Source organism: Sarcophilus harrisii, chromosome 1, assembly GCF_902635505.1.
Source record: "Sarcophilus harrisii chromosome 1, mSarHar1.11, whole genome shotgun sequence".
NCBI lineage: Eukaryota > Metazoa > Chordata > Mammalia > Dasyuromorphia > Dasyuridae > Sarcophilus > Sarcophilus harrisii.
In genome coordinates this window covers 405,841,146-405,855,149 of record NC_045426.1, presented here as the reverse complement: position 1 = coordinate 405,855,149, position 14,004 = coordinate 405,841,146, and the positions used below count along the sequence as shown (strand labels likewise).

Sequence of the window (14,004 nt, the reverse complement as noted above, 5' to 3'; positions counted from 1 at the left end):
ATCTGAGATGATGATATAGAAATAATTTATTCTGCTTATCAATGAGGTTTCTGCTGTGAAAGCATTCAAGATTTGGAAATGTTTGAGAACTTGAGAAATGTAGGATGAGCATGAAGAAGAAGCCATGGTAGGCAAGATGTAATACTTATAGGAAAGCTAGGAAACTAAAAACTCATATGTACATTTTCTTTTTACACAGAGGCAGATAAAGAAAAAAATCACAAAGATGACAGTGAATTAGACTTTTCAGCCCTTTGTCCTAAGGTACTTTGTGTTTAATTTTTGGTTGTTGTCTTTTGAGTTTGACTGTAAATTCACTTGCCTGCAACAAAGCTGGATGTTCATTATGGTGGAATTTCAGCATTTCAGCACATTTGTTAAATTATTTTTCATTTTTATCTCACAACTACTTGTCTTAGTATTTTCACAAGAAAAGATGATTGGAATTAATATTTGACTTTTCTAATTTGTCATAGGTTAGCCTTACAACTGTTGCCAAAGAGCTATCTGTGTCTGACACAGATATATCAGAAGTATCTTGGACTGATAATGGGACCTTCAATCTATCTGAAGGATGTACTCCACAGACAGACACTTCTGATGGTATGTAACGATGATGATGATGATGTTGGTAATGATAATAATTAGCATTTATATAATGCCTACTGCAGGCACTGTACTAAATTCTTTATAAATATCTCATTTGATCCTTGCAACAACAACCTGGGGAGGGTAGGTACTATTATTATTCCCAGTTTACTGTTGAGGAAACTAAAATGAAACAGATTTTAAGTGACTTGCCCAGAATCACACAGCTAGTTGGTATCTGAGGCTGGATTTGAACTCAGGTTTTTCTGGCTGCAGGTCTGGCATTATATCCATTGGGTCACTTAGCTGTCTTTTAATGTAATGTATGTCATTGCTTTTGACAGTCTAAATTATTATTAATATATCATGCAAAATGATTAATCTTTTGTATATGGGGTGGATATATGGAGATACAACGATTTTCTTATAGGATCATACATTTAGAGCTAGAAGAGAACATCAATCCATTCAGTTTAACCTCTTCATTTTACAGATGGGGAAGGTGAAGTCTAGATTTCCCCAAAGTGATACAGGATGCAAGTGACAGGTGGGATTTGAAATTAGCTCCTTTTGACTTTAAATCCTAATACTTTTATATCAAGTTGTCCCTATTCTATATACCACACTGCCTATTTTCAGGAACAATTTTCCCTTAATCCTTGAGAAAGATAGTTGAATATAATGAGTTATGGTAACTCCTTCCTTCCCCCTCCCTTTTTTGCATATCCTTATATAATATATGAAAATTTTAATTGTTTTTGTATAAATTCAGCGTGACAAATTGTACAATAAATTGTATAAATTTTGGATAAATCAACTTGGAGTACTGTAGCACAGTTTTCTTTAATATTTATCCTCTAAGACTATTAGTAAAACTTAGAGGAGAATCTTTTCACTATTAGTCCTTGCTTCATTGGACTCTGCTTCACTGTATGTGCTTTGATATTTCATTGGATTTCAAGGCATGGGTATGACCCTTAGATTTTTCTAAGACGATGGCTGTTTAAAAGCAGCAAGGGCTTTGTTAGATCTCAGCAAACTAGAAAAGTTTTGAGTACAGGCCTATAGTCTCACCAAGTTTGGAGAAGTTCATTACTTGGTGGCTGCAGGACCATGAACTGATTTTTTTTTTAAACTACAGCAGTTACTGAAGATGACCTACCCAATTAGAGAGAGAGGCTGTGATCACTGTCAATAGGAGGGAGTAATATCCATTTCTGTTAGAAATTACAAATCCAAGATAAACATAAGCATAGCCCTCACAATAATCACTATCTTCTGTCAGGAGGGCTGCTGTTTGCATGATCTCAAGCTGGTCACTCATTTCACCATCTTCTGGGCGTCAAAGCCTTTGTCATATGTGAAATGCAAAGTAATCAAATGATTGCTAATCTATGAGATGGATTGTGGAATAACCACAAATCTTCAAGGACTGAGGTCATATTTTGAAGTACAAAATAAAGTAACTTTTCACTCTAAGGTACTGTACTAAGGAAAGAGGGAAAAGGTCTTTGGAGACTTAATAATACTTGCAAAAATGAATGGTAGTAGCAGCACTCAGGTAGGGGTTAGGGAACAAATAATATCAATAAAAATAAGTATTTATTTAGCACTTCAATGTTTGTAAAGCATTTTGTACACATTATCCCATTTGATCTCCTTAATAACCTTGTAAGAATTTAAGTTATATTTACAGATCAGGAAGCTGAAGTTGAGAAAGGTTAAGTGACTTGCTCAGGAATATATAACTAACAAGCACTTGGAACAGGATTCACACTAAAGTCTTCCTAAATCCCAAATACTCAATCTGCTTGTACCACTTATAGTAATTATTTATTGGAGAGATGCAGAAAACTTGATAGAAAACTCATCTCAAGTAACATTTATTTTAATCCTTTTATCAGTGTAATTAATCTCTTCCCTGATTGCAGATGAAAATCCTTATACACCTTGGTAGTAATAGTAATAATAATAACACTAATAATTGAGCACTTTTATAGAGCCTTAACTATTTTATTCTCATAACAAACATGGAGGGAGATGCCATTATTATTCTCATTTTACAGATGAGGAAACTGAGGCAAGCAGGTTCAGTCACTTGCCATAGGTCACACAACTAGTCAATGTCAGATAAAGGTTTTGAACTCAGCTCTTCCTCACTGGCCACTTGAGTCATCTAGTTGTCTTGAGTTGTTACAGCTAAAAATAGTTATCATCTCCTGGTTAATCCTTAGATAGTTTTATAAGATAGTCCCTGCCCACAAGTAGTTCATGATTTAACAGGGGAGGACAACACATAGAATCTGATAGACTGGGAGCATAGGGGCTGTGATAAAATCCTATAGCCAGGAAAGCAGTTGGTCTGAGGAGGTAAGAGTTTTGGAGTTGATTTAATCTTGCAGAATGAAGACTTTTTGGACGATGATAATAATAATAATAATAATAATAATAATAATAATAATAATAATAATATAATAATAATAATAATAATAAAGTCCAGGAAAGTAGTTGAGTGGAAAATGAGAGCCCTTCTTAGATGTGGAGGATCAGGGAGGATTTCTTCAATATCCACCCTCCACCTTTTTTAGTCAGATGGAGGGAGAGTTGCCTAAATTTCCTCAGTTAAATGAGAAAGTTGGCCTTTATATCCTTAAAGATTTCTTTTTAGCTCTAAATCTATAGTCTTATGAGAATTCAGCTTCACTTCTATGCTATCATGTAATCATGCTTGGTAAAGCATGAGATTAGGACTTTAATAGAAATACTAGTTTAACCACATCTCAGTTCACTTTTATGGCATTTGGTGTCTCCAGTCCCCACTGTATACTAAAATGAATTAAAGACTTTTAAATACTAGTAGCGACTTATTATGTTAACAAAAGAGTAATTAAGTCACTATGTGTCTAAAGATATAAATATTAAGTAATTACTATGTGCTTAATGAAAAAGGATTTTTTAAAATATATGGTATTCCTGTAGGCAAGGAGCTAAGATTAAGAAAATAAGATTAATTTTATTTTGTGGAAAGTCAGAGAGCTAGGTATCAGGTATATCTCTACAGATTTTTATATTGAATATGGAACTGAGTTAGATATGGCCTCTGTTATCTTTCTCTCTATAGAAGCAAGCACACATGAGGATATTCAAAATTTCTCATGTATATCATAATTAACATTCAGCCACAGGCCAAAGGGCCATATTTGCCTTAGGGGCTAATAATACATAGATATCAGTGAAAAGCAGAACTATTTGACATGTGAAAACACTTTTAATTATTTCCAGTTTGACATTGGTATATGTGGTTCATACCATAAAGAAGAGAACTTGCTCTGATTTGCATTGAAAATTAAATGTTAAACAGTCCCTCAAGAAAATATTGAACATTGGCTAGTTGTTTGATGTGTTCTATAACATATGTAGTTGATTATAAGTTAAGCACATGTCCTGTTGCTTAGCGTTACTGATTTTGTGCTGTCCTAGGCCCTCTGAGTCGGCAGATTTTGGAAAATTTGTAGAGGAGGAGCATTCAATCTGTAATTTAGCTAGGAAATCCATTTCAGTCTCAGAGCTCTGCTGCTTCAATATGATGCAGAAAAAGCTGAGTCAGTTTTGTAGACTAACTTGAGGGTTCAGACTAAATTAAGTCATCCTTTATATTGAAGAACTTTATTTCAGATTCCTTATTGCATATTTCAATTATCTCATAGATCTCGATCGACCCAGTGAACAGGAAGAAGCTTTCTCCAGAGATCTTTCAGAATTTCCATCTCTAGAAAATGGCATGGGAACAAATGATGAAGATGAGTTGAGCCTTGGCTTGCCTATCCAGTACAAAAGAAAAAAAGAACAGCTGGATAGTGGTCACAGACAGAGTAAAGAGAGGCATTCAGCAGCTGGTCTTTCCCTTCCTCTGAGCAGTGACCAAACCATTCACTTGATGGGTAATCTGGCTGGTGATGTCATTGTAGCTGCAATGTCTGCTGCCATCAAAGACCAGTTGCAGCAGGGAGTGCAGAAAGCATCTTCCCAGTCTGCACCTAGCCCAGGGGATGACACAGATACAGAAGAAGGTGATGATTTTGAACTACTGGACCAGTCAGAGCTCGATCAGATCGAGAGTGAACTGGGACTTACACAAGACCAGGAAGCAGAACCACAGCAAAAGAAATCTTCAGGCTTCCTTTCAAATCTGCTGGGAGGCCATTAACTTGGGAATCAGAGCTTGCAACAGAGCAGAAATAAACCACAAAAAAATTTAAAACAAACAAAAAGAAAAAAATAGAAAATTATATGAGCTGTGAGCTTTAACTATTACTTTAGATTTGTTGTCCTATTTTCCCTTCTGCAGTGAATTAACTGGATATATATCAGCTGAAAATGAAAATTTAATATTTCTGATCATTATACCTAGGCTTAGTAAGCATGGAAACGAATTCTATATCCACAGAGAAGAACGTTACAGATTTTTTTTTTAAAGGAAAAGGTCAAATGTTAGAGAGTGATACAACCTTCGAAGTATTCTCTATCCTTTTCATTATACTTCATCTTTCAAGTCTGCAGTTTATTGTGACACAGTGAGAAAGGTGTTGCAATATATATGTGTGTAGCTTTATGCTATCCTTCCCCTCAGTATTTTGAAATAGTTTTAAAATTTTGATGTTAAAGAATCCTTGCATCATTTTTTTAAAATTTAAGGACTTGGACAGCACTATCAAAAGGAATTAACTAGGAAAATAAAATGATTTTACATAAATCATTATTTTAAACTCTTTGGATAGGCTGATACATTTCCAGGTTATTTCTGCAGTAGTAGGCTTATAGATGTGTTAAGTGGCCTGCTCCTAAATCGATTGCCATCAAAAAGCAAGTATTGCTATGTCATGCAGATGCTGATCGTGATGTAAACAGACAAAATTTCTGTTGTAGTTTGTTCCCTGTTTGTCAAAAGCTTGTGAATAGGGATTTTGTGAGTGCTGACGTTTAACATAAACAAGCCTTTTTCCTTCACAGGCTGATTTATCTCCTACATTAGTTGATGAAACAGTAGCCCCTAAAATTGTGGAGTTCTCTAGTCTTTGCTGTCATTTGTGAACATCAGCTGCCTAGCAGAATTATTTAGTCCTATACCCCTGGTCTGGGTAATTTAAGTAAAAGAGGAATTCACTTCGTTTGGAAATGTATTTATTTGTCATTTTAAGTCTACACATGGTAATCTCTTGATGATTTGGGTTCTGGAATAGATTTTAACTATCAAAATATCACAAAAACTTTTTTTTGAAAATCTTTAAATAACTCAAATTGTTATAAGGAACAGATTTGTTATTAAGGAACAAAGGAAGACATGAAACCAATTTATTAATGTGAAACTTTGAGAAGGGTTGAGGGACCATGTCAGCTATTACAAAAACAGCTAATATAGCTGGCATTTTAAAAGATGAACATGGTCACCTGGAACCCTCAGAAAGGAAGGATAATCCCAGCAAATAGGAAGCCTATTTTTCTCTCCTTTTGTTTACCTGCCTTATCTTCCTAAAGAAAAATTATAGGTAATTCTACATTTTAATGTGGTGTACCTTATTTATTTATTTTTCTTTCTGAGGTATTAAAAATCTAGACTGAATTTGCCAAATATTGTAGGGAGAAAAGTTACATAAGACTTTTGACATTTCCTATTTGTGGTTGCTGTGCTTTTGTATCAGTAGGTGCCTAGTGGTTATTGTTTGCTTGTCCCTTTTGGTACAAAGTGAGTCTGTGCCTTTGTTATCTTGCCTATTCTGGAACAAAGGAAAACTATTTGTTGGACAAATTGTGTGGTCTTGGGGAAATATGTCCTAATTCCATTCAATGAAAGTTTCTGGACATGAAGAAAAAGTTATATATCACTATTGTAATAAATAGTTTACAGGTTCTTTATTCATATGAGCTTCCTCATAAAAACATTCTTATCCAGGAAGTCCAAACATATGTAAAAGCCATTTCAATTTCTCAGTTGAGAAAAAGTATAGGTTTCCCCTCCCCCCCCCTTAGTGTACCTTTAAGACAATCCAGGTAGTCATAAAAGTATAAAAAGGACAAGCCTAACAGAAGATTGTCAACAGTTGAGATGTATGATGGATAAACAATGAATGTTAGAGGGTCAAATATTAAAAAAATAAATAAATAAAATGGGCTTGGGGTGGGGTGGGAGTTGGCTTGGGAAAAGGTGTTAACCAGGATTGGAAGTACAGTAGTTCAGATATACACTAGCTTTCCTTAAACAGTGGCATTGTAAGCAAGTGTGCACTTTAATGCTATTTGCTCAAAAATAAATGTGATTATTATGTATCCAACAAAACAGAACTCTTTTCAAAACGTTAATTAAACCAAGCAACATATAATGAAAGGAGTAGTTGTCAAGGCTTTTTGTATATAATCTTTTTTTTCTGGTTTTGAGATATAGGTGTAAATCAGTTGTGCATTTGCCTTTGTGTTTGAGAATTTGTGTCATCTGGCACATTAAAAAAAAAGTTTCCCTGTAGTCATCTTGCTACACGTGCTGTATCACAAGAACATACTATGGCATTGTATCTCTCCCCTGTATCTCTTTTAAAATGATTTAAAATCTCCTATCAAGTCAAAAAATATTCAGTCAAAGTGAACCAGGTGTACCTTTTTGATACTAAATATATTAGAGTAATTGTTCTCTAATTTCACATAGACCATTCTGAGTAACAATATGTAATAATATAGTCTAGGTGATTATGTACTATGTTTTTTTTTTAATAACAAAATAATTCTAGAGAAGTGGAAGTTTTCTATGTTGGTATATCAATTTGGACTTTGAAGAAAAGACTATTTTCCCTTTTTGAAAAACCTTTGTTTCTCCCTTTTTCTGTTAGCTTAAAAAATAAAATCTTTACACTAAGGACCTTTTTTAGAATCATACTATTAAAGCTGAAAGAGACCTTAAAAGTCCTCTAATTCAGGCCTATCATTTTATAGTTAAGGAAACTGAGGCTCAGAAAGCAGAATATAAGCTCCTTTGAGGGCAGGACCATTGAGTTTTGTTTTGTTTTTTCCTTTTGGTCTTTGTCCTCCCCCCCTCCTCCCCCCCCCCCAGTGCCTAGCACAGTGTCTTCAATGTTTTAGGCACTTAACAAATGCTGATTCAATTGAATTAATAAAGAAACATCTATTTTACAGCCGTGTAATAAGAGGAGGGGGAAAAGCAATGCTCTTTATTGAAATTAAACTTTTAGTATTAAAAAAATTTTAGGAATCTTATTTTGTTGAAATAATTCCATTTGCTTCATTTGAGAGGGAAAAAAACCACACACCCACAAGAATAATGTTAAATTTGTATTGTTTTAAAAATATTTGTCTAAGAGAAGTAAAACAAACTAAGCAACGTCAACATTCATATTAAGCATTATTTGTTTAAGAAATTAGTGCTTAATGTTAACATTTTTCCAACATTTTTGCAAAACTACTGTGCTTGGCATTGTAGAATAAACCAACCAGATTAGGAATAGTGTCTGCCCTTCATGCAGTTTACTGTCACATTTAACATTCAGGCTGGGATTTTTAAATAACATTTCTGATTTGAACCATTCAAATTACCTAGTTAGTGTAGAAGTAAAATTATTCTGAGATATTTGACTAAATTACCATTAATGATAGGGATAATATTAGAAGGTCCAAGAATTAGATATTTATGCATTCCTATCTCTTCTTTCCACTACTGTGTAAATCTGACCTAAGCTAGATGGGAATAAACAAGTTGGGATTCTGGTTCTATTATGATGGCTTGAAGTAAATCAATTAACAGCTCACGTGCCTCAGTTTCTCCTTCTATAAAATGAGCATTCTAGTATTTATTTCCACTCTACCTCACCATGATATTGTGAGAACAAGAAAATTAATTCCTTGGATAAAGGCACTGTGTAAAACCAAGGTATTCATTATTATTTCACAACATAATTTATGAAGTCTTCCTTTGAGAATTAGAATAAAGGCAAAACATGCAAGTGCCTACTCAAATGAAAACTCTGATAAGATTTTCATGGCTTTGCACAAATGCATACTTTCATATACTGATTTGGTTTTGATTTTTAAATGTTTATGAAGGAAGGATAAATGACAATTTATTATAATTGAGTAGAATTATATGAAATGTTAAAATAAATTTTTATTTAATTTGGATTCATTATTCACTCATAACTGAATGAGAAAAACCTTGGTATAAGAAGAATCCCCCAGATGTAAATTGAGCATTCAGACTAAACTCTATGAACCAAACACTGTGACAGATACCTTAGTGTCAATTTAAGTTTAATGTGAATGTACCGTACTAATCACCTGTAGACTTCATATATCCAGATAACCAGAAATTTTGGAGGTTGCAAAATGTCTTAAAACTGTTTATGGAAGTATCATTTGCAGCACTTTACTTAACATGAATGTTTTATAAACATGGAATAATTGATAGCAATTGTTTGTAAACCATTTAATAAATGTCTGTTAGTTTCAACCTTTCAACACATGGGTGTTTTTTTTTTTTTTAAATCCTCAAAAATAAACTGTAACCAATATATTGCCCATCTGTTAAACTCAGAATGGCTGATAGGTATTTATGAAAAAATTATTTTTAACTACTCTACAGAACTAACATTTATTTGGATTTTGTCAAGATTTACTTATTAAGATTTTTGACTTCCGGCCAAGTTGGCAGACAGGACACACATCTATATAAGCTCCGTCTTTGCTGTCAGAATACTTTATTTCATGACAAGGTCTCAGTATTAGTACTTGACTGAAAAAACCCACAAATTATAACAGAAGATATCCTCAAAATTCACCAGAAAAGGTCTGTTTTTGTTCACAGGCAGGAATGGTTAGATTGGGCGCAGCCTGAGGCAGTAAGAGCACAACAGGAAGTGAGAGTATGGCAGGGAGCTCACACTGAGCAGACCTGAGAGGGGTGGGGTGTGATCTCATTTGTTGTTGCAGGGAGAAATAGTGTAGCTACTTTGCCCTGGCAGCAAGCCAATAGATCAGCAAAGAAGCTATAAACCCAGGGGGTAAAGACTATAACCCCGAAAAGCTAGGGTCTCTTGGGACCTGGCCACCCCCACCCACAGTGTTTCAGCATGTTCTCAGAGTGCAGGTGCAGCACAGCCATTGCTGTCCTGCTAGTGCCTCACTGCTGCTCCCTGCAGTCTGGAGAGGAAGCTTGGCAATACCATCCAGCCCTGCCCTCCCCCCAAATAGCAGACTGCATTTGTTTTTTTTTGTTTGTTTGTTTGTTAGTTGATTCTTCTTTGGCAAAATGAGCAAAAAATTAAAACGGGCTTTAAACATTGATAGCTTCTATATGGATAGAGAGCAGACTTTAAATCCTGAGGAGACTAAAAATAGACCATCTCCAGATGAATCCCAAAAAAGGGATATGAATTGGTCCTCAACACACAAAACTCTCATAGAAGAAATTAAAAAGGTGCTCACAAGAAGAGCTAGAAGAAAAATGGGAAAAGGAAAGGGAAGCTTGGCAAGAGGATTCTGGATATGACATCCCACTCGTTCAAAGACAAAGTGGATAAAGAAATCAAATCCTTGAAAAACAGAATTAGTGAATTGGAAAAGGTACACAATTCCAAGGAAAACAGAATCAGTGAATTGGAAAAAAAAAATAGCTCTCTAAAAAATAAAATTGACGAAATGGGAAAAAAATTCCATAGAACAAAATAACTCACTTAAAAACTCAATTGGACAATTAGAAAAAGATATAAAAAAAGAGAAGAAAATAATTCATTAAAAATCAATTAAACAAATGGAATTGAATGACTTGAGGTGACACCAAGAATCAGTCAAGAAAAACCAAAAAAATGAAAATGGAAAAAATGTCAAATATCTTCTTGGGAAAAAAACAGACCTGGAAAATAGATCTAGGAGAGAGAATCTGAGAATTATTGGACTTCCTGAAAAAATATGATGAAAAAAAGAGCCTGGACACTATTTTTCAGGAAATTATCAAAGAGAACTGCCCAGAGGTTATAGAAAGAGGGTAAAGTAGACATTGAAAGAATTCACTGATCACCTACTGAAAGGGACCCTAAAATCAAAACTCCTAAGAAATTTAGCGACTAAATTCCAGAACTATCAGAACAAGGAAAAAATAGTTGCTAGAAAAAAATCAATTCAAATATAGAGGAGCCAAAATAAGGATTACTCAGATCTAGCAGCATCCACATTAAAGGATCGAAGGGCCTGGATCTGATATTCCGAAAGGCTAAGGAACTTGGTATGCAGCCAAGAATAACTTTACCCAGCCAAAATGAGCATTTTTTTCCAAGGAAGGAGATGGATATTCAATAAATAGGTGAATTTCATCTATTTCTGATGAAAAAACCTGAACTAAACAAAGTTTGATCTTCAAATATAAGACTTAAGAGAAACCTAAAAAGGTAAAAAGAAATCTTGAGAACTATATTTCTATTATAGAGATATATAAAGAATACATGTATAATTTGTTCTAGAAACTAGAGATGGGGGAAGGAAATTGTACCAGAAAAAGGATAAAGTGAGGGTACTACATCTCACAAAGAGGCAAAGGAAACCTATTATATCTGAGAGAAAGAATGGAGGGGGATGAACAGAGTGTGTATCTTAGTCTCATCAGAATTGGCTTAAAGAGAAAAAATATTAGACATATGTGATTTACGGTGAAAATTCTCCCACTGCATTGAAAAGTGGAAGGGGAAAAGTGAAAAGGGAAGGAGTAAGCTAAGCAGAGGGGAATACAGAAACTGTGAGGAAAAGGAGTAAGAAAGGGGGAGAAACTCTTAAGATGGGGGAGAGATACTAAAAAGAGGGCTGTGAGAAGCAAGTGGTGCTCACAAGCTTAATACTGGGGAGGAGGGTGGTAAGGAGGAAGGAAAGGTGAAAAGCATAAGCAAGGGTTAACAAGATGACAAGTAATACAGAATTAGTAATTTTAACCATAAATGTGATTGGGGTAAACTCCCCCATAAAGAGGAAGCAGCAGAGTGGATTGAAAGCCAGAATGTGTTTACATGAAACACAATTGAAGCACGGCCATACATACAGAGTAAAGGTAAAAGGTTGGAGCAGAATCTACTATGCTTCAGGTGATCTCAGATCAAGCAAAAGCAAAAACTGATCTAATTAAAAGAGATAAAGAAGGGCACTATATCTTGCTAAAGGGTAGCATAGATAATGAAGAAATATCAATATTAAACATATATGCACCAAGTGGTGTAGTATCTAAATTCTTAAAAGAGAAATTAAGAGAGCTGCAAGAAGAAATAGACAGCAAAACTATAATAGTGGGAGATCTCAACCTTGGACTCTCATTATTAGATAAATCAAACCATAAAATAAATAAGTCAGAGGTAAATAGAATTCTAGCAAAGTTAGATATGATAGATCTTTGGAGAAAACTAAATGGAGACAGGAGTACACTTCTCACAGTTCATGGAACCTGTTATACAAAAATTGACCATATATTAGAACATAAAAACTTCAAATTTAAATGCAGAAAGGCAGAAATAGTTAATATCCTTTTCAGATCACGATGCAATGAAAATTACATTCAATAAAAAAGCCAGGGAAAAATGGACCAAAAAATACTTGGAAACTAAATAATCTTATACTAAAGAATGATTGGGTGAAACAGCAAATCATAAACATAATAACTTCACCCAAGAAAATGACAATGAGACATCATACCAAAATGTGTGGGATGCAGCCAAAGTGGTAATAAGGGGAAATTTTATATCACTAGAGGTCTACTTGCATAAAATAGAGGAAGAGAAGGTCAGTGAATTGGGCTTGCAACCAAAAATGCTTTAGAAAAGGAACAAATTAAAAACCCCCAGTCAAACACTAAACTTGAAATTCTAAAAATAAAAGGAGAGATTAGTAAAATTGAAAGTAAGAAAAATAAAAACCAAGTTTTCCTATGAAAACCAAAAAAAATAAACCTTAGAAAATTTAAAAAAAAAAGAGGAAAATAAATTTTAATCAAAATGAAAAAATTCTCTAATAAAAGAGGAAATTGACAAAAAATTGGAACTTTTAACTTTCCCAATAAATTTGAAATTTAAAAAAAATAAAATACCCAAAAAATATAGCTTCCAAAAAGGGAAGAAGTAAATTGGAAACAGTCCCAATAGAAAAAAGAAATAGAAAAAAGTTTTAAAACCCCAAAAAAAACCCCAGGACCAATGGATTTAATGGAATTTAAAATTTTAAAGAAAATTAATAATGTGGGTTTATAAAAACATTTAATAACTATAAAACCATTTAAAAAGGGAAAGGATCCAAATTTTTTATGAAAAGGAGATCCAAACCAATAGGGAAAAGAGAAAAAATTAGCCAATTCCCCTAATGAATATTGATGAAACTTAAAAAATATTACAAAAAGAAAGAAAAATCATCCCCAGGGAAAAAAAAGACCAAGTAATTTAACCCCAGGAACCAGGGTTTCAATAGGAAAATCTACATAATTTAGACAATAACCAAATTAAAAAAATATATGCATTAAAATGCAAAAACATTTGATAAAATCCAACATCCATTCTAATAAAACATTGAAGAAGGAAAAATGGCTTTTCCCTAAAATAGTAAAATCTTTAAAAATAAAGCAAATTAAGGGGAAAACTGGAAATTCCCAAAGACCAAGGAAAAATTTATACAATTATTTTCAAATTGTATTGAAATGTACCCTAGCAAAAAATTAAAAAATTTTAGATTTAAGTAGGAATGAAAATAAATCACCTTTGAGAGTAATAGGATAAGAACCCAAAAGTCCCAAATTAAAACCATTAAAATAATTCAACTTTAAAAGGGCAGGATAAAAAAATCCACATAAATTTTCAAATTTTTAATGCACCAAAAAAACAAAGCAAGAAATAAACAAAAAAATCTTAAAATAATTGATAAACAAGGAGTCCATCAGTTAGAATTTGAATAAATTGAATAAAATATAATATTCTGTTTTTGTAAAAAAATCCAACAGGAAAAAATTTCAAAAGGCCTAAACATATGAATAGTTAGTGAAATGGGAAGGACAATATACTTCAAAAACAGATGAGACCAGCGATGGATGGCCATTCAGCAACAGGACAACCAAAACCTTTCTAATGGACAAATCTGAACTAGCTATGCCCCCAAAAAAACTCGGGAGATGACTTTCTTGAATTTAACCATTTATGAACCCTTTTTATTTTTCCGAATTGTACAATATTTAAGTCTGATTCTTTTCACAGCAAAATAACGTTTTGGTGGGTATATTTTTGTATCTAATTTATATTTTAATATATTTAACATCATGGTCATCCTGCCATCTGGGGAGGTGGGAAGAGGTGAAAAATTGGAACAAGAGGTTTGGCAAGTTAATGCAAAGACCATGTATAA

General features: G+C 33.6%; 1 protein-coding gene across 4 annotated transcripts in view; it reads left to right on the top strand.

The window, feature by feature from the left end:
* RETREG1 (reticulophagy regulator 1) overlaps positions 1-5,043 on the top strand; it is a 173,436-nt gene extending 168,393 nt beyond the window's left edge. For 3 of the 4 annotated variants that reach the window (XM_031946140.1, XM_031946142.1, XM_031946143.1), the window contains 3 exons: positions 200-264; positions 477-603; positions 4,296-5,043. In XM_031946140.1, coding sequence (XP_031802000.1) covers positions 200-264; positions 477-603; positions 4,296-4,795 — 692 coding nt within the window. In that variant the 3' untranslated portion in view covers positions 4,796-5,043. The remainder of the gene's footprint in view (positions 1-199; positions 265-476; positions 604-4,295) is intronic. The other variant, XM_031946141.1, reaches the window with a different exon arrangement.
* Positions 5,044-14,004: the final 8,961 nt, after the last annotated feature.